This window comes from Glandiceps talaboti, chromosome 5, assembly GCF_964340395.1.
Source record: "Glandiceps talaboti chromosome 5, keGlaTala1.1, whole genome shotgun sequence".
NCBI lineage: Eukaryota > Metazoa > Hemichordata > Enteropneusta > Spengelidae > Glandiceps > Glandiceps talaboti.
In genome coordinates this window covers 2,097,883-2,119,071 of record NC_135553.1, presented here as the reverse complement: position 1 = coordinate 2,119,071, position 21,189 = coordinate 2,097,883, and the positions used below count along the sequence as shown (strand labels likewise).

Sequence of the window (21,189 nt, the reverse complement as noted above, 5' to 3'; positions counted from 1 at the left end):
ACCACAGGGGCATGTATTATTTATTGCTTAGGTTTCCGTTTTCTTAGGAAAATATCGTTCGAATCTTGCTGCTACAAATGTATCAATCTCTATACTAAGTAAATATATAAGAAGGGTGGTCATCTTTTCTCGTTAACCTTTCTTCCCCTGTACAGATAGGAATATATAGTCAAAAGGGTGTTATATTTAGTCTGTAGACCTGGAAAACAACAATCTATGAAATATTACACGCCCCTGTTTACACAGCGACGGTCTTGAAAACACATTACTTATTGAATTAATTGTTTATCTGTGTTATTTTGATGATAGAGATGTCTGAAGGTATGAGCTCGTCTACAAATGTCGAAGAGAACGCAAAGGGGGCAGCCTTGGCGGCACCACGAACAGCGTTCCATGATCAGATAACAGGTAAAGTACTATTAGTGAGGGAGTTTTCACGAAGTATAAGAGGGTGGGTCAGATGACACCCCAAGAAGGGCTAACTTTTACAACACGAAAATTGAGAGAGAATTATATCATTTTATGATATACATGTATATTAGCATATATATTACCTAGCTTTACTCCGTATTTTAATACCATCCGTCAATTTTCATATATAAATTTGTAACTTTTGTAATGGACGTAACACTAATAGCTCCGGATCATGTATATGCTACGGTACGAGGTTCGAAGACATGTCGAACTATAGACCCTCCATGGGTGTAGAGTGTATGGTCGAACCACAGACCCTCCATGAGTGTAGAGACTAGAGCCTATGGTCGAACCTCGTAGCATATACATCCACAATCTGATTAAAATCCGACGTAGATGTCGGCTAATCGTTCCTTGCTATTTTACCTTCGTTATTTTGCCTGAATTGACCTTCTTGGTACATGTTTACATTTTTTAGCCTGATCGCCTCCTCTATGAACGATTAGCCGACATCTACATTGGATTTTAATCAGATTGATACATCCAGAGCTATGGACGTAAAAGGGTAAAGGATGTTTAATGTGTAGGAAGGCAAATTTTGTTGAATGCAATTAAATGTTTTACAATATTGCAACATGTACATCATGTATTTACTAAATGTGAAATGGTGGAAAATAGTTTTAATAGGTAAGTTGTGATGATGAATTCACCAGAAATGAAGACAACAATTTTTCATTTATTTCGTTGATACTCTCAGCTGATGGGTCCAGTGGATTCAAAGCAGAATCAAATCGTTATCATTTATATGCATCATTGGCATGTCCATTCGCCCATCGTGCCTTACTTGTCAGGAAATTGAAAGGCCTTGATGATGTCATCACTTGCACCATAGTTGATTGGCTGTTGAATTATGAGACAGGATGGAACTTCACTGATGAGGTACAGTAAAAATATGATTTATTTGCAAAGGAATATGAATTATCATAAAGTAAATATGCAGATTTTAGAGGTTTATGTAAATTAGAAATAGGCAAACCTAGTAAAAATTAATCCATCAATCAAACAAACAAACAAACAAACAAACAAACAAACAAACAAACAAACAGAATTATAATTACATTCTTTAAAATACATTTTTAAAATTTATTTCAAAAGAAAGATTAGCATATTAGGAAAAGAAGGAAAGGAAAAAGGTACAAAATCCAAAAGGCTGCTTGTCAATTATAATTTCTTAATTTGGCCATATATCTTGGAGTGACTACAAAATATATGATTTAGCAGTCAAAAAAGATGATAGTTTGAATTGGAATTAAATTACTTATAAATGAAATTATAAGTTCAAAACCATCAAAAATGTCAATTTTATGAATTCAATTAGCCTGATTTCATTCATTAACTTCACAAAAGTTGATGTAAAGTTGGTAGCAGTGCAGTGTTCATAAATAACAGTTACACAGTCGTAACAGTGTAGTGTTACTGTTAAGGGTTTTTAAGACAATGAGTTCGAAATATGTTTCTTTGTTTATTTATTAGAAACCTAGATGTACAAAAGATCCAGTGTGTGATGCTAAGTATTTGAAAGAATTCTACCTGAAGTCAGATCCCAGTAAGTATTGAAAGAAATCTACCTGACATCAGATCCCAGTAAGTATTGAAAGAAATCTACCTGAAGTCAGATCCCAGTAAGTATTGAAAGAAATCTACCTGATGTCACATCCCAGTAAGTATTGAAAGAAATCTACCTGAAGTCAGATCCCAGTAAGTATTGAAAGAAATCTACCTGACATCAGATCCCAGTAAGTATTGAAAGAAATCTACCTGACGTCAGATCCCAGTATTTGAAACAAATCTACCTGAAGTCAGATCCCAGTAAGTATTTGAAAGAAATCTACCTAAAGTCAGATCCCAGTAAGTATTTGAAAGAATTCTACCTGAAGTCAGATCCCAGTAAGTATCGAAAGAAATCTACCTAAAGTCAGATCCCAGTAAGTATTGAAAGAAATCTACCTGAAGTCAGATCCCAGTAAGTATTGAAAGAAATCTACCTGATGTCAGATCCCAGTAAGTATTGAAAGAAATCTACCTGATGTCAGATCCCAGTAAGTATTGAAAGAAATCTACCTGATGTCAGATGTGTAATTTTTCTGACACTGAGATACTTTTTTTGTGTGTGTACAGTACAACTGCCGACATCAGACCGTGAACGAACTGAACCTGTTACGAACAGGGAAAGTAAACAAATTAATTCGTTTAATAGCATTTGGCTCAGCATGTTGGAACAGCAAAGACTTGTATTGCACACCATGGTTTGATAAGAACAGTGTTGTGGTTCTTTTATGTGTACATGAAATGCCAGAGGAACTGAAAATTTGTTTGTGAATGTGAACTACTATGTCAAGTGGCCATAAAACTGTTCTTATCAAAGGACGGAATGTAATACAAGTCTCTGTACTTCAAATATGCTGTGCAAGTGTTATTAATCCAATTCAGTTGTTACTTGCCCTGTTTGTAGCAGGTTTCATTTGTCGGCGGTCTAATGTCAGCAGTTATAGTTTGAATGTACCCAGTAAATGGAAAGCTCTATAACAGTATTTATAATTCAATTTGTTTATGTCAGGCTATACAGGAAGAGTCACTGTCCCAGTGTTATTTGACAAGACTATGAACACCATAGTTAATAATGAATCCAGTGAAATCATCAGAATGCTGAACTCTGAGTTTAATGAATTCTGTAAAACTGAAGAACAGAAGAAATTAGATTTGTACCCAGAAAATCTAAGAAAGAAGATAGATGGACTAAATGATTGGATTTATCCGTAAGTGCTAATTATTCTGTTAACATTTTACGATATTATAGCAAGCTCAGTGGAAACAAATATCCAGGATTTTGAACACCATGCATAAAACAAAAAAGATCCAAATTTGTTACATGTAATATCTGTAATGTAAAACAATCTCATACATTTAACCATAATTTTAGAAGGGACACAACCCAAATACAAACTTGGGTATGTTTGATAAATCTTTTAATTTCACTGAAGTATAATAATATCATCTGCTTTCATCAATTCATACCTAATTTACACATAGTATAAATTCATACCTACTTTACACATAGTATAGATTAAAATCATGTGAATGACTCTGTGTGTAAAGTTAATCTCAATATAATTTAAAAATTTGTGTTTTAAACTATGATGTGAGATAAACAATTTATACTGATATGTTGATTAGTTTCCTAGTACAGTAATTAGAATTGTAATACTCCAATTCAATTTATTCATAGCTACATAAATGGTGGTGTTTATCGTTGTGGTTTTGCAGAGACTCAAGACGCCTATGACAATGCAATTATACTTTTGTTTGATCATTTGGATAAAGTAAGTGATGTAACTTTTGGGGATCTGCAAGCACTAAGCGGTGTACAGTGTGCCCTCTAAGCCAATTTAAGATGCCATTGACATACACAATTTCTAGTGAACCACCAAAATTTGGTTTTCCCCTATCTCTTACTATGTGGTGACTCGCAAGAAATGCCAGTTTTTATCATACTGACCCACAACAACAAAATTTGGTTATCATTAGAGGGGCACACTGGTGGTGTGTAAACATTCAGATGTTCTTTAGTTCATATTTTTGTGGCCAAATTCACCTAAGTATATAGTTATCCCAATTTTATTTGTTTTTAAAATTATATAAGATTTAAAACCTATTGAAAATAAAATGAAAAGAATGTATTATTAGAAATGTTGAAAGTAGTAGTCAGGCTTTCATCCTCACAGAAATTAATCAAGACAAGTGTTTCTTAGTTTTAAGCTATGTTATGGAAGATAATTCTAAAATGCACACTGCACAGTAAAAATGTACTTTACTTTTTTCAGGTTGAAGAGATTCTATCTAAAAATCGCTACTTGACTGGTGATCAATTTACAGAAGCTGATGTTAGACTTTTTGCAACCTTGTATAGGTTTGATACTATCTATGTTGGCCACTTCATGGTAAGTTTCAGTCATTATGCTGTTAGCCTGGAATCCATGCAGATGGGAATTTACTTTTTTGTTTTCCCAGCCAAACCAAAATTTGAAATCCCCCATGGATTCCAGGCTATTATTCATTTTGTCATTACAACAATACTGTAATGATATTTCTTAGAAACAACTATTTTTTATAAGTCTACAGTAGTGATACTGACAATTACAAGATGTATGTATGAATCCTAAAATGTATAAACTTGCAGCGAAAGTTATGAACTTATTGTAAACTGTATGAAGTTGCAGTAAAATGTATCAACTTTACAGCTAAGGCCTAATAAAAAAAATTGTGTGGTTCCTATAATTACACTCAATTTTAGAATAGGTGAGGTAGGTAGATTTTTTATTTTATTTTCATTTTATTTTTTTTTCCGTATGTGGTTCAGGTAGTTATGTTTTCCATATGGTCTCTGTGTTATTGGTTTTCCTCATCAGATGTACAGCCATTGCAGATTGATTGAAAGAAGAGTTTTATAATTATTGTCTTTTCAAGGATTTTCAGAAAACTCCAGTATGAACTGATTGTAAAGTGCTGACAAGACATTTCTGTATAAAATGATTAATAAATTCTATATTAAAGTAGGTTGGAAATCAAATGTAATGTGAGGTAACACTAAAAGTTCTGGTTATATTACATAGCACACCTGCATTGAGAGATATATTTTTAGTTATGAAAGATACTGGGTAGAAATGACATAAAATCTCTCAGCTAAGATGTATGTCATAACAAGAATATGATGATGGTGAACAACAAAGAAAGTGACAAGTAAAGAAAATTTTGAAGGGGCTAATTCCATTCTTACAAACCTGTGTAGCTGACAAACGATAGTGTTACAAACTTTCAGCTAGATGGCACTTTTCATTTTGAAGTAAGAAAATAAGATATTATATTATGATCATCCTATATGTACATTTATTAGGCAAAAAAAAAAATTTTCTGGTCAGGATAGTTATTCTAAGATGGTGTGACAATGTGATATTTTTTTCTCAACAAACCTGTCACTCAGTCTACTATTTATGGCAGTTACTGTTCTTTTTTATTCTTTGGAGCAAGTGTGTACGCAAGGCAGATGTCATTTGCTTGTTCATAATTGACTCTGCAGTTGTCTTCACTGAAGTAGGGAGGGATACTATTGTGTTTCTCTCCCAGATCTGCAGACTGCATAGGCTGGACAAACACAAAAAAAAGGCCAATGTGAGGGTATTTAGGGACCGGTCAGTTTCTTCGGCCTGGGGGGGGGGGGGGGGTGGATTGGTAGGGGGGGTCACCCTGTTTTTGAAATTGGCAGTAGGGGGGGTCATGCTGTTTTGAAAATTGTGGATAGGGGGGGGGGGGGGGGGTCATTGTGTTTTAGATTGTGATGGAAGAAAAAAATCCTTTCTACAATGGCATATAGCCTTGTCTGAAATGTGGTACATGTCAATATTTGTTCTTGTCCCTGTTTCTTACATGAATTCTTTAACATTACTTATTAGTTCCAACCTAACTATACATATTCATATACATGTACCGGTATTACCTACCTACCATACTAGTTACAGAACATGTCATGTAAATGCTTGGCTGTTTCACAATCAATGCTTCGTTTATATTGCAGTTTGGGGCAAAAGTGAACTTGAAGGTTTCGTAATGGTAATTTTCATAGATAGTTTATAAATGAAGTTAATCTAAATTGTTCTACTCGTCATGCTATTGACACTACAAATCACCACATATCATCAGATTCCAGTTACTATTATACACTAGGTATGACCACCTAAAGTTCTCTAACATACCGGTGACTTTATTATACATGCAATATTAATGCCCCTATATACTAATGTTACGTGTCCATTTTATGTGATATGAGAAACTCATTTAAAAATGTTTTACGTTAGCTTTTCGAAGCTTGGAAATATTACCTCAATGGTTATGAATAACCTAAACATTGCCTTAGTATCTCAAGCAAAAAACTCCAGATCTGCCAAGGGGAAAACCCCAAGGACTCCCTCACCCCCAGAGGTCACTCATACATTCAACCAACAATCAGATGCACCAACAACCTTTTTACTGTCATAATGGTATTCAACTTTTCTTAAATATTTTCACCCTATTCTAATTTGATATGATATTGTCTTTTCAAGATCTGAAACGTTTGCCAAGATAGTCTAAAATTGCCTTAAACTCCAAATCTCCCCTACCAATGATACTACCATTATAGATGTGCTGACCTTTACTACATGTATATAATGATCCTATTTAAACTTTTTAAGAACATATTTCAACCCTTAGTGTAAGTTATAAAGAATAGTTTCTGATACTTGCTGTCTTGTAAAGCATGGATTAAGTTATTGCTTGAAAGGGTCTGAATAGCCTAAATATTGGCTTTAAGAGTAAAAATCCTCCAGGGTTTCTAGAGGGAGACCCCCCTCAGACCCCCCACTTGAGGTGGACATATCCCAGTCTCAAGCTCTTCCCCTCTTACTGTCAAGATGCTATCAAAGTATATTTCAAAAGTATTTCAACCCTATGTAGTTGCTTTTAACATGTTGGTGTTGTCTTGTAAGGCTTGGAAATTATTGTCTGAAAGGGTCTGAATAGTCTCAAAATTGACTTTTCAGAGTTAAAAACCTCCAGGGTTTCTAGGGGGAGACCCCCTAGGACCCCCCCCCCCCCACATGAGGTGTACACATCCTAGTCTCAAGATCTTCCCCCTACCTCTTACTGTCAAGATCCTATCAAACTATTTCAAAAATATTTCAACCTTATGTAGTTGCATTTTACATGTTGGTGCTGTCTTGTAAAGCTTGGAAATTATTTTCTGAAAATGTCTGAATAGTCTCAAAATTGACTTTCCAGAGTTAAAAACCTCCTGGGTTCTAGGGAGAGACCTCCTAGGACCCCCATAAGAGATGTACATATTCCCTTCTCAAGCTTTCCTACCTTTCACTGCCAAGATGCTATTAAACTCCTTTTCGAATATATTTACCCTGTGTAGTCAATAATTATAAATATGATAGTGCTAACCCGGGATCTAATAAAGTAGATGCAAGACAGTCAAGCAGTCCACACTGAGTCACGATAAAAAAATACCTGTCATGCGAATATTATACATAGGGGGGGGGGGGGGGGGGGGGGGGGGGGTCATCATGTTTTAGAATTAAGTGATAGGGGGGGCAGCCTGTTTTTGGTTTTACAGATAGGGGGGGTCAGTGACTTTTTGTCGGCCCGATTTAAGAATCCACCGCCCCCCCCCCCCCCCCAGGCTGGAGAAACTGACCGGTCCCTGACCAGAAACAATTCTTTATTTTTTTGGACTTAATACTTCCAGTGTAACAAGAAACGTGTATTGGATTATCCAAACATGTGGGACTATGTCCGTGATGTCTACCAGACAGGTGATATTGCAGAAACATGTGACCAAGAACATATCCAGAAACACTACCAGGTAATGAATGCATGATTGCATAGCAATTAGATCATTTGCATAAATGAGCTTTCAATATATTTATGCAAATGATCTTATTAATATGCAATATTAAACTTATTGAAGATTACACAATTGAGATATGTGTACTTGATGCTTATCAGACAGACTTTCAAGTGCTTGCTACCTACAAATAGTCATGAATATTCATTGTTCAACTAATATGTATGTCCAAGTCCCATTAGGCAACAATGGACCACTCTGAGAACAATGAAGGTGAAGAGTTTCAATTTGATGTTTCTTGGTAATTGAGTGAAATTTATGTATTAAAGTTGCGTGGTGTTCCCCTTTGCGAAAGATATATCTTGGCTTTTATTCTGTGTTATTTATTACAATTGCCGTTTTATTTCTATGGTTACAGCTAAGTCACAAAAAGATCAATCCATATGGCATAGTTTCTATCGGTCCTGATTTGGACTTCAGTGCCCCTCACAACAGAGACAAATTCACCAAGTAAAGTAAGTAATACTGCCTGGTTTCAAATTTATAACACTAACACACACAAACCAGCCTGTCTGATACATAAGAATTACTTTTTATTAGGTTTATGAAGCGAATTGCATAGTAAGTCAATCTTATTTTACATTCCACCAATATTTTTTCATAATTCATTTTCTCTCTAAAATATGAGTTTTATACATCTTGTCTTCCACTTGAGTAGCCTTGAGTTCAGTCATGTGGGGATTTTTACATCTTGTCTTCCACTTGAGTAGCCTTGAATTCAGTCATGTGGGGATTTTTACCTCTTGTCTTCCACTTGAGTAGCCTTGAATTCAGTCATTTGGAGATTTTTGGCTCTTATCTTCCACTTGAGTAGCTTTGAATTCAGTCATGTGGGGATTTTTGCCTCTTGTCTTCCACTTGAGTAGCCTTGAATTCAGCCCTGTGGGGATTTTTGCCTCTTCCATGGTGATGTCTGTCATATTGTAATGTGATAGATTATAAGTGTTGCAATTACCATTGCAATTTCCCTTTATCAGAAACTAAAACCTTTAAAAAAATTATCAATTCAAAACTAATGAGTTTCATTGTAATTGTTGCATACTAATAGTATACTGCCATAAGTATTGAAGATCTTTATTACTATTATTACATTAATACTATTAGTTATTATTACATATTTACCAGAGATTACTTACACTGGTGTGCATACACATACTAGTGGTATTTTCACTTCAGTGCAATACTGAAAACATTATAATTGCATACCTGCATGCAAATGATATGCAAATGAAGATGCAGTCATTCACTACACATAAAATTGCGCTGTAAGATTTTTATGATTTTTGTTGGAAATTCACCATTTCAGATATTAAAACATACATAATAATAACAGAACCGCATGCCATGTGAGTTCCAGTGTGGGTACTTGGGGGTATTTGCACACATGCGTACAGTGTTTTCTGCTGCACTCGTTATGCTCGTGAAAGTAGGGTGCAGAGAACACTGCAGGCACTCAGACAAATACTGGAAGCATGTCACACCTGCACTCATGTGGCATAGGGTTATGTTATAGTACTCATTGACTAATTTTCAATATTTAATATGTATCACACCATTTAGTACATTGACTATGATTATTATATATACTTATAAATGACTTTTCCAGTTAACCAAAATATTAAACAACTTAAATGTGATGAAGTAAAAATATATGTGAAATTTGCAACAAATATGAATCACATAAACCAGAGTGTGAAGATCATGGTCTCACAAAAAAGTCCTCTCCAGCTTCTGATGTCTGAAACACAAAACATAAAAGCAATTTTGCATCATATTAAATCACTTGAACATATTAAGTGAATTTGATATGTATACATAAATAAAATGAAAACACACTGAATGAATTGGATGTATCTATTCTCAAGACTTTCATTTGAGAACTAATGGCAAAAAGTTATGGACTATTCTTTAAAATATCCAGACATAGTCAATATCCAACAACAGTTGTCATAGAAACAAAGTTTAAGATAACAATTAGATGTTATTCCCCAATATTTCTCTTAGTTCAGCCAAGGAAAATACGAGTGACCTGACGGGTCTTTGTCACTATGAGTCGATAGGTCATGAGTATTTTCCAGCTGAATGAAGAAAAATATTGGAGGATAACATAATTATTCCAGAGCCAGTACTATCAAAGACAAATTGGGGAAAGTAATGGTAATTTGAATGTTTTGACTCATATTTCGAACACAGCAGAACCATGCAGTGACATAGACACACATTTTTGTGATGTAGAACGAACAGCGTATATATTCCACATTTTTTGTTCTTAATAGCTCGTGCAATGGTATAATCCTGTTAAAAGTGTATTAGGCAGTTCATATTTCATATTGTCTGGAATATCATGTTATCAGTTAGACTACTTATTGTCTTGGTTCTTTACAAGCAAGGACTTAGCTACAGGATTGCATAGTAAGGGACAAAGAGAAATTGGCTAAATTTCTCTGCACCAATTTCTGAGAGAACCAATAATTGCATCATTTAACACTTTGTGTTAATGACATTCCTGATTATACCAACCTTAGCTTTATCTGAGAAGTCATCAGTACAGGCAAGTCTAATTCTTTCTGGTGTAGCAGGACTGTTTAACTCAAACTGTCCACTTAATCCATGATCAGACCTAGCAGATGATATTGCTTCTTTGATGGCCATTAACACAGATACAGCCAAATGCAGCGGTGGTTCTCCAATGCCCTGTAAATGAAATTATAATTAATCATAGGGTACTTTATATTCAAATACTTCATTCCCATTTGTGGATCAAAGTTACACATGTAGTCAACCTTGAAAGGGTTTGCCACCCATGCAACAGTCCCAAGACAATTCAGAAAGCCATGCAAAAGTCCCAAGACAATTCAGAAAACATACCCCACCTTGAAAGGGTTTGCCACCCATGCAATAGTCCCAAGACAATTCAGAAAGCATACCCCACCTTGAAAGGGTTTGCCACCCAAGCAACAGTCCCAAGACAATTCAGAAAGCATACCCCACCTTGGAAGGGTTTGCCACCCATTTAACAGTCCCAAGACAATTCAGAAAGGGTTTGCCACCCATGCTACAGTGCCAAGACAATTCAGAAAGCATACCCCATCCTTGAAAGGGGTTATCCACATTTTAAGACCACTAAGACTACACTGTATAGTGGATCCATTTTTGCAAACCCATCGCAGACCAACAGGCTGAAAACAAAACCTACAGGCACATCTGTATAAATGAAATATAGGAAATATCCCTTTTACAGTTTTCCCTCTAAAATCAACCTTTCTTACCTTGGCTGAGTATATTCCAGATTTACATGGAGCACCTTTCAATAGTGTCACATTAAACTGACTTGGTATATCACCAACTTCTGGTATTCTATACATTCCTGGACCTCTCGTTAAGAGTTCACCTTGTTGTGAATATCGAAGTTCTTCAGTCACATGATAACCATAGCCTTGAATGAAAGCACCCTCAATCTGAAATATAAAGACAGTAGATCAATGCAAGTCAAGATTTTTGAGAAAGGCTTTAGGTATGTAACAAATGAAATCACCCTCCATGAACTGTCATATTGGCCTACCAGAATGTACAATCCTCAGGCATAACAATTATCATTTGAATTTAAACTTCATTTTAAAATTTTCCATGCAATATCTACATATCAAATGTTCAGGGAGACATAATATTATTTTGAAATTCTGTTTCTTCCATATTTTAGAACTTCAAAAGCGGTCCTACTAAAATTCATTCTTTCCTTACCAAGTCATGGTCATAGTAATAATTTTGTACTACCTGTCCAATATCCAGGGCTGGGTTTAAACTCTCTCCAATGTCCATGACAATGTCAGTACGTTTTAACTGATGATCACCAGTTAGACAGTCAATCTCAACTTCAGAGCAGGCTACTCCATAAGAAAAATGGTATTGATTTTGTCCTTCACGACGATTATCCAAAGTAACTCCAATATTTCCTGGGTACCTATGTGCATGAGAATGTTAACAGACTACATCAAAGATAAGTATTAATTTTGTGAAATTATAGCCACATTGAAACGATTAGAAATTGGACTACTCTCTATCAGTAAGCTGTTTTCCATTACAGCATGGGAGTCATGTATAATGCAAAATTAATTTCACATTCACGTTTATGTCTATGGACAGAATAGGTTACAGAAGTTAAATGAGTCAGTGGATTCACATTCACGTTTATGTCTATGGACAGGATATGTTACAAAAGTTAAATGAGTCAGTGGATTCACATTCATGTTTATGTCTATGGACAAGATAGGTTACACAAGTTAAATGAGTCAGTGGATTCACATTCATGTTTATTTCTATGGACAGGATAGGTTACACAAGTTAAATGAGTCAGTGGATTCACATTCATGTTTATTTCTATGGACAGGATAGGTTACAGAAGTTAAATGAGTCAGTGGTTTCACATTCATGTTTATGTCTATGGACAGGATAGGTTACAGAAGTTAAATGAGTCAGTGGATTCACATTCATGTTTATGTCTATGGACAGGATAGGTTACAGAAGTTAAATGAGTCAGTGGTTTCACATTCATGTTTATGTCTATGGACAGGATAGGTTACAGAAGTTAAATGAATCAGTGCTTTCACATTCATGTTTATGTCTATGGACAGGATAGGTTACAGAAGTTAAATAAGTCAGTGGATACACAGTCTATGGACAGGATAGGTTACAGAAGTTAAATGAGTCAGTGGTTTCACATTCACGTTTATGTCTATGGACAGGATAGGTTACAGAAGTTAAATGAGTCAGTGCTTTCACATTCATGTTTATGTCTATGGACAGGATAGGTTACAGAAGTTAAATGAGTCAGTGGATTCACATGCATGTTTATGTCTATGGACAGGATAGGTTACAGAAGTTAAGTGAGTCAGTGGATTCACATTCATGTTTATGTCTATGGACAGGATATGTTACAGAAGTTAAATGAGTCAGTGGATTCACATTCATGTTTATGTCCATGGACAGGATAGGTTACAGAAGTTAAATGAGTCAGTGGATTCACATTCATGTTTATGTCTATGGACAGAATGGGTTACAGAAGTTAAATGAGTCAGTGGATTCACATTCATGTTTATGTCTATGGACAGCATAGGTTACAGAAGTTAAATGAGTCAGTGGATTCACATTTCATGTTTATGTCTATGGACAGGATAGGTTACAGAAGTTAAATGAGTCAGTGGATTCACATTCATGTTTATGTCCATGGACAGGATAGGTTACAGAAGTTAAATGAGTCAGTGGATTCACATTCATGTTTATGTCTATGGGCAGGATAGGTTACAGAAGTTAAATGAGTCAGTGGTTTCACATTCATGTTTATGTCTATGGACAGAATGGGTTACAGAAATTAAATGACTCAGTGGATTCACATTCATGTTTATGTCTATGGACAGGATAGGTTACAGAAGTTAAATGAGTCAGTGGATTCACATTCATGTTTATGTCTATGGACAGGATAGGTTACAGAAGTTAAATGAGTCAGTTGATTCACATTCATGTTTATGTCTATGGACAGATTAGGTTACAGGAGTTAAATGAGTCAGTGGATTCACATTCATGTTTATGTCTATGGACAGGATAGGTTACAGAAGTTAAATGCGTCAGTTGATTCACATTCATGTTTATGTCTATGGACAGAATAGGTTACAGGAGTTAAATGAGTCAGTGGATTCACATTCATGTTTATGTCTATGGACAGGATATGTTACAAAAGTTAAATGAGTCAGTGGATTCACATTCATGTTTATGTCTATGGACAAGATAGGTTACACAAGTTAAATGAGTCAGTGGATTCACATTCATGTTTATGTCTATGGACAGGATAGGTTACAGAAGTTAAATGAGTCAGTGGATTCACATTCATGTTTATGTCTATGGACAGGATAGGTTACAGAAGTTAAATGAGTCAGTGGTTTCACATTCATGTTTATGTCTATGGACAAGATAGGTTACAGAAGTTAAATGAGTCAGTGGATTCACATTCATGTTTATGTCTATGGACAGGATAGTTACAGAAGTTAAATGAGTCAGTGGATTCACATTCATGTTTATGTCTATGGACAGCATAGGTTACAGAAGTTAAATGAGTCAGTGGATTTACATTCATGTTTATGTCTATGGACAGAATAGGTTACAGAAGTTAAATGAATCAGTGGTTTCACATTCATGTTTATTTCTATGGACAGAATAGGTTACAGAAGTTACATGAGTCAGTGGATTCACATTCATGTTTATGTCTATGGACAGGATAGGTTACAGAAGTTAAATGAGTCAGTGGTTTCACATTCATGTTTATGTCTGTGGACAGAATAGGTTACAGAAGTTAAATGAGTCAGTGGATTCACAATCATATTTATGTCTATGGACAGAATAGCTTACAGGAGTTTACATTTTTTACAGTTAAACTGTCTTTCATAAAGCTTATTTTAGTTTGTCTGGAAAGTGGGATGGTACTGGAGTCAATGTAAAAAACACAAGGATGATCCATACATAGCTGCTATGATTCGATGTTACCCTTAGTCAGTTAGTGTTATTCTAATGGCTGAATTTGTGAAACAAAACAAATTTAAAGCATAATTGAAGTAAGTGTAACATAAATATCCACTAAAATTTTAAACAGGATTAGTTGACAAAAGAAAATGTCAGAAATATATGTTATACATTTACATAGATATGGCAAGTGTATTTAAGTTTATGACTGAATATTAAAGAAAATATGGGAAAAGTGTTTGTACTCACTTGAAAAATCCTGAAGCAGATAAACTGACTCTATTGAAGTATGCAGCCTGAACCTATACAGAATTTAAAGTAAATAGAACTTTCAAATTGGTCTGTAGAAATTAGTGACAATTTTATTAAAAGTTCTAACTTCTACATTAAGTTTCTTCAATTATCCAAACTCTTGGTAGTTGAATGTGTGGTTCCAAAAAGCATGTAGGATTTAAACCTTACCCAGTCATCCCATGATCCTTTGGGATTTTCATACATAATTGGTTCCAGTCGCTCCATCAGAGTTTCACAGGCAATCTGATTGTCAAAAGAATGGATTGTGAGTACTTTTTCTGGAAATGTCATTGTAGACAGGACTAAGACTAAACATTTCAGGTTCTCCTCTCTCTTTTGTGTCAATTTTGTATACTATTACATTTTTGACATAAAAGAATTGAATTTTGGGTAAATCTATCAACTTCTGAAGAAGCTAGTTCCATTTGTAGAAGATCACACAGAGAAAACAAAATTATGCAAACTTCAAGAGTTCGAGTACATACAGTGTTGTCCCCTTATAAGAACTGTATTTCATACAGGCAATATATATTTCCCTGACCAACTGTCTAAAAATCTACCAAATCTCTGACAACCATTTCAGTAAATGATTATACATGACAGAAATAGTTAGATATACCTTAACAGCATTTCCAACCAGCTCAGTTCCAGTTGATCCTGCAGTTAGTGTTGCATTTGGAATTTTATCTGTGCTCGTCTCATTGATGTGGATACGTTCAGGTGGTATGCGTAGAACACGACTTGCTATCTGTATTGTCTTGGTATATAGTCCCTGACCCATCTCAATACCACCATGAGTTAGTAATACAGATCCATCAGTGTAAACATGCACCAAAGCTGATGCCTGACAACAAGTAAAAATAGAATACAGAAAACTATCTTCTCTTGATGTAGACAATTACCTTAATATATCAAATGATGAGTTATATATCTCCTAGCTAAATTTATCAAAAATATAAGATATTCTAACAAATACAAGATTTCATGTTACTTCATTTCTTGACTATAAATTGATCGAAAGATATAAGTTAAAATACAAGATTTCACACAAAATTCACACTCAGATGACATCATCAGAAATGTTCAAATTCATGACATCAGGATTGTTCAAATTGATGACATCAGAGTTGTTCAAATTTATCAGAAGAATAAGATTAGACGATTTGACATTTAATTTGTTCTTAAACTATGTTATCAGCACTGTGTACTTCATCCAAGTAAATACCTGGTTCAGGAAAGCCAACTGGATTCCTACAATTCTCTTGGTGGGTACAATAGCCAATCCCCGTTTCTTCCATCGACTTGTTCTGCAGAGAAAAGATGTGAAGTGAACATTTACAAGACTAACACCAAAATAAACAATACACTAGCCTGTGTTCCAAAATATTCTGTCTTGTATTATTAATAATTCAAAAGTTCTGTACAGGCAACAACTCTCTTTACTTCAACACATGTTATGAAGATTTGATCCTTTGAGAACAATGACTTTTAAGAAAGTTTTAGTCAGTACTATTCGTCGACAATAATTATCTGAATTTTAGTTGCATGATTACATGGTAGTTTTTATAGAGCTAACTGAGATAATATAGCCTGTAGCCTGTAGCCTATAGCCTGTAAAAATATTTGAAAACCATGTGTAATTACTGTAACAGTGTATTGTAGTCTATGATCCAATCAGTACCTGTTGAATGATTCAACTTCTTCTTTACGTTGGTAATAATCACTGCGTTGTAAACATTCATTCCAGCACCGATATAGATTTCCTATATCTGGCATTTCTTGAAAGAAATTATCAACATCACCTTCCTGATAAAAATTCATTTCTCGAACCTGTTGGAATTATTAGGTGACAAAATTAACAATATCGCTGACCTTCTTGACATTGTTAGAGAGAAAAACAACTTTCCATAACTATTTTTCTGTTACTTTAAATAATGTTGTGATCAGAAACAGTTGATGATCAGAAATGTCAGAAAAGTATTCCAAGTGTACATACTTGATCAAAAGTTAAGATAAACTACTTGATACTTGCAACTTACTTGACAAGTTTCAAAGTATAAGTTAGGAAAGCTGTGGGATAAACTTGAAAATGTCTTATAAGAAATCACACACTATAGCAGTGGGTTTATGCACTATATTTACAGAGCTTACCATTCAACACATCATATTCCAATTATCAGAATTATAAACGATTTCTTCATTGGCCACTGGGATGTTATTTGATGCCAGAATTGTTTATCAGAATCAATCACTACTGTAGAATACTTTACTTTTATTTTATTTTATTTTACAACAAGTAACACTGAAGTAAAGCACTTTCTCTATGTGATACATTCGCTTACAGCATTCACATCAACTGTAAAAGTATACTGTTTCAATTGGTTATTTACAAGCCTAGCATGTGGCCTTTCTAATGTGGTCAATTAGCAAATGAAACAGTATACTTTTACACTTGATATGGATGCTATAAATGATTGTGGTAAATACAGAAAATGCTTTACTTTGGTGTTATAGTTGTAAAACTCATTCTTTCCAAATGATTCATGGGCAAATTCAAATATAAAATCAACTGTTCTTGCTGTTATGAAAATACCAAATAATAACTACATTCTAATTTACTGCAAATTACAAATACTTGCCTTTTCAGGACTCAAGCCACATTTCCTAATGACACCATCCATTATACTCTCCATAATAGCATTAGCCTGGGGTGTACCAGCACCTCTCATAGCACAACAGGATGTAATGTTAGTCTTACACACTTTAGTATGCACTTTATAGGCTGGAATCTTGTAGGCATTGTGTAGGGATGATAGGCCTTGAGTCACAACCTAAAAATTGCATAATATATCATAACTAGGCAAAGCCCAAAACCTTGTGCAGGGATTCATTTGTGACCAGCTGCTTCAAGATGACATTGTAGACAGCGCCCTCCACATGGAGAATGCGCATAGTATATAGAACGTGCATGCATAGTCATTGTGCTGCAATGCATCCTTGGGTAAAATCACCAAAAAAACATCGCATAGTATATAGGACACGCATGCGTACTAGTCACTGAGCCACGAAGCGGCCACCACATTGCATATTAATTAAAAACAAATTACTATAATTGAAAAGTCTTCAAGTGCGTATAATTGACAATTCTGAATGAATGCCATGATATGTCAAAAATAACCTTAGATATGATCTCTATAAAGGCTAGGTAAATTAGAAAGTGCATCCAAATAGCTATGTGAGCACTTTGAATGATTTCATGAACTTGAAAGTACATTTTTTTTGGAAGATGCATCAAGCTACATTTCCTCGACATTGTGTAAGAATGGCTCAACAATTGATCAAGGTTAAACAAAGCCAACAATAATAAAAATTACAATAATTTCTTACCCATAAATAAACAGTAGGTTACAAATAGCTATGGTTAATGAATATAATAATATGTATATATAACAAGAAAGTTCATTCCTGAAATACTAGTAGACACTGAAATGGTGTAACTATGTTCTTGAGACATTGTGCATACTATGGCTTTCAACTACTTGTGAAAGTTCTTTGACAAAACAAAATGGTGTACATACACTTCACTGTCATGTATCACCATTGTGCCAAGTTTAAAAGAAGTCAATGACTTACTGGATAGGAAATTTCTTTAACAAAACCAGCATTAAAAAACAGTTCCATCTCCATTGCTTTCAACTTTCCTTCTTTGCTGCAGCCAACTTTGTACTTGGCAATAGCTGTATGTCTGGTTCCAACAAACTGCATGTCTTTATCTCTTTCTAACATAATTCGAACTGGTTTTCCAACCCTGCATAAAAAACATTAACATTCCTTTATAATCACCAAGTACAGTTTAGTTAGGAGGGTGCCAAAACAACAAAATATTGTACAACACAGCATCTATATTGTACATTATTGTGAACAAGATTGTTATGGTTCAGTACTTACTTTTTAGCTGCAACAGCACATGCAGCTGCAACGTATTTTGAAGGTGATTCCTTGCCACCAAAACCCCCTCCAAGACGTCTTGTTTTTACAGTGACTTTGTTACAAGATATACCAAGAACTTCAGCCACTATATTCTGCATGTGAAAATTAATGTCATGTAACAAATTAATGTATCTGACAGACTGACAGACTGACTGACTTGACTGAGATTATAAGGATACAAAACTGCACTTGAAAGAAAATAAAGAACTGAAAGTTCAAAATATGCCATTTGGAAAAAGTGTTCCAAGAGGAATCACCCCAGATTTGGGAACAGACTCTTGGCTAAAACTTTGATCATGGATGCTATTGTCAACCATATAAAAGAAGCAGTCAGTACAATACAAAAGGTAAACCTTGTGAGTTCTTACATCATAGCAAACAAATTATTGAACAGACCCTGAATATCAATGCTTGTAACAGTGAAACATTGAGAAATTTTGTGATTTTTCAAAAGATACTTGTGGCCCCACTTCCTTCAGAATAATGCCCCTAGGAAAGACAGAGCTGTTCTTACATTTGCCTATCATGTATAAAAACACAATGTTTGAGATAACAACTTTTTAAAAGATTTGTAATAGTCCTTGACATACTACTGTAGGTCAGTGAAAGATATAAATCTTGATACTGAACACTAAAAAATGCACAAGCCAACTTCAAGAAAAAATATGGAATATAGACTTGATTGTTCCACAACAATGTGTGTCTACGTCAGGCTGGTTTTGTTACATGTGTTCAAAACATGAGTCAAAACATTCAAAATTGCCATTACTTTCCCCGATTTGTCTTTGATATTACTGACACTGGAATAACTATGTTGTTCTCCAAATTTTTTCTTCATTCAGCCAGAAAATACTCGTGACTTATGGGTTGTCACTACTCATATAGCGACTTGTAGTTACAAAGACCCCTTAGGTCACTCGTATTTTCCTTGGCTGAACGAAGAAAAATATTTGGGGATGATAACATCTATTTGTATGTAAGTGTTCATCAACAAATCTATGGTTCTTGTTTAGAAAACTTTCCAAGAGATATTGTCAAGAGAGAAACACATCACCAACCTGTACATTGAAGAAATCCTGACTGGAAGAATGTACCATCATTTCATCACGTTCCTGTGGTCGTACAACACAACACTGAGTCTCCATATAGAAGTGACTTTGGGCACCAATAAAGAATTCACCTTCAATGACATGATCAGACTGTTCAAACTGTTCCTCCACATTGCCATCTTCAAGTTGCAAAACAGGTTCAAAAACTGACCCGCATTTAATGGCTTCCTGTCAAGGAGTAATAGTTACAAGTTAAGAGAAAACAATGACTGCTTGTCTCAAGATAATTCAGTCAGTCAGGTAGTCAGTAACTTTGACAAAATCTCTTTCATGATTTGTGTATTAAAAATGATAAGATTTTGTCATGTGACATTCCCATGATGCCACAAAAAGTGTCTAAGTAAAACCTTCAATCAAATACTAGATCATTCAAATAATCAATCAATCAATTGATTAATCAATTAATCAATCAATTAATATTATCCATTTACAATTGTTCATTCATCCACTCCAGCAAGAATTTGTATTGTAAGATAACCACAATTAATACCTCTATAGTAAGTACATAGTCCAGATCTTCATAGACAACTTTGACCAACTTAGCTGCTTTGCTTGCTAACTCAGGACTCTCAGCTACGATACCACCAATAAGCTGACCCACATGGAGAACCTATAACCCAAATAGGAAAAATTATAAATGCGACGGGGAAAACGTTAGATAAGTTGAAATGTTATAATACTGTGGTGTTTCAGAAATTCTATTATAGAGTGTGTGAACAGGACCCCCCACACACACACATACATACGTACGTATGTATATACATACATACATACATACATACATACATACATAAATGCTGTTAAATGTAGTACTAGCCTGGTACAGTGCCCCATCACCAAACATCCCAAACCACTACTAACCATGGCTGTGAACTGACTTACTTTTTCAGAGGCAAATACTTCTTTATCATTGTCACTAGGATCTTCACCAGCGAACAAATTCTTTCCTGTAACATCAGCCATACCAACATAGCAGTGAACACCATCCAATGATGTGGCTGCAGATGTATCAATTGAACTAGATAGATGAACAATAACATAGGGTGATATTAATGATCCAATCTCTCTTTACTCACACTGCAATTCTGTGTGGTGTCAAGTTAAAACACCCACACAATTACTGTTATAACTTGGACACAAATGTAACTTAGATACAGTTACAACTGATTCTCATTTCATTTTCTATTTTTCAAATAAATAATATGACAGTAATATAATTAGTTGAGCAAGTTTGTAAAAAATTCTGGTAAATGTATGTGTTTCAAAACTGAAAGAAAAGATGAAAGCACCAAGAAGTCAAATTTTAAATATTTAGTTGAACAGATAAGGTGAAACATCCAAATGAGTGTTTTTCCTAAATTTGCTGTTTGT

General features: G+C 34.8%; 2 protein-coding genes across 2 annotated transcripts in view; one reads left to right on the top strand and one right to left on the bottom strand.

Moving 5' to 3' along the window:
• The first annotated feature begins 313 nt into the window (after positions 1-313).
• LOC144434886 (glutathionyl-hydroquinone reductase YqjG-like) lies at positions 314-20,180 on the top strand. The gene is made up of 9 exons (XM_078123402.1): positions 314-408; positions 1,172-1,353; positions 1,948-2,020; positions 3,032-3,230; positions 3,701-3,794; positions 4,296-4,412; positions 7,757-7,873; positions 8,274-8,370; positions 19,723-20,180. The coding sequence occupies exons 1-8, from the start codon at positions 324-326 to the stop codon at positions 8,367-8,369; spliced, it is 963 nt and encodes a 320-aa protein (XP_077979528.1). The 5' UTR covers positions 314-323; the 3' UTR covers position 8,370; positions 19,723-20,180.
• The window catches only part of LOC144434885 (xanthine dehydrogenase/oxidase-like), a 28,836-nt gene continuing 16,153 nt past the window's right edge, over positions 8,507-21,189 (bottom strand). The window contains exons 18-32 of the mRNA XM_078123401.1: positions 20,701-20,836; positions 20,309-20,428; positions 19,768-19,986; positions 18,668-18,801; positions 18,353-18,527; positions 17,359-17,550; positions 16,401-16,549; positions 15,945-16,026; positions 15,339-15,563; positions 14,888-14,962; positions 14,675-14,727; positions 11,690-11,876; positions 11,185-11,373; positions 10,436-10,609; positions 8,507-9,653 (exon numbers count right to left, since the gene is read on the bottom strand). Of these exons, the coding sequence (XP_077979527.1) occupies positions 9,615-9,653; positions 10,436-10,609; positions 11,185-11,373; positions 11,690-11,876; positions 14,675-14,727; positions 14,888-14,962; positions 15,339-15,563; positions 15,945-16,026; positions 16,401-16,549; positions 17,359-17,550; positions 18,353-18,527; positions 18,668-18,801; positions 19,768-19,986; positions 20,309-20,428; positions 20,701-20,836 (2,149 nt within the window). The 3' untranslated portion in view covers positions 8,507-9,614. The remainder of the gene's footprint in view (positions 9,654-10,435; positions 10,610-11,184; positions 11,374-11,689; positions 11,877-14,674; positions 14,728-14,887; positions 14,963-15,338; positions 15,564-15,944; positions 16,027-16,400; positions 16,550-17,358; positions 17,551-18,352; positions 18,528-18,667; positions 18,802-19,767; positions 19,987-20,308; positions 20,429-20,700; positions 20,837-21,189) is intronic.

Bases quoted from the DNA above. Each gene is read 5' to 3' on its own strand.
- LOC144434886 (XM_078123402.1), top strand. From the start codon at position 324: ATGAGCTCGTCTACAAATGTCGAAGAGAACGCAAAGGGGGCAGCCTTG. The intron at 1,354-1,947 runs GTACAGTAAAAA...TTTATTTATTAG, and splicing joins GATGGAACTTCACTGATGAG to AAACCTAGATGTACAAAAGA. The intron at 7,874-8,273 runs GTAATGAATGCA...CTATGGTTACAG, and splicing joins ATATCCAGAAACACTACCAG to CTAAGTCACAAAAAGATCAA.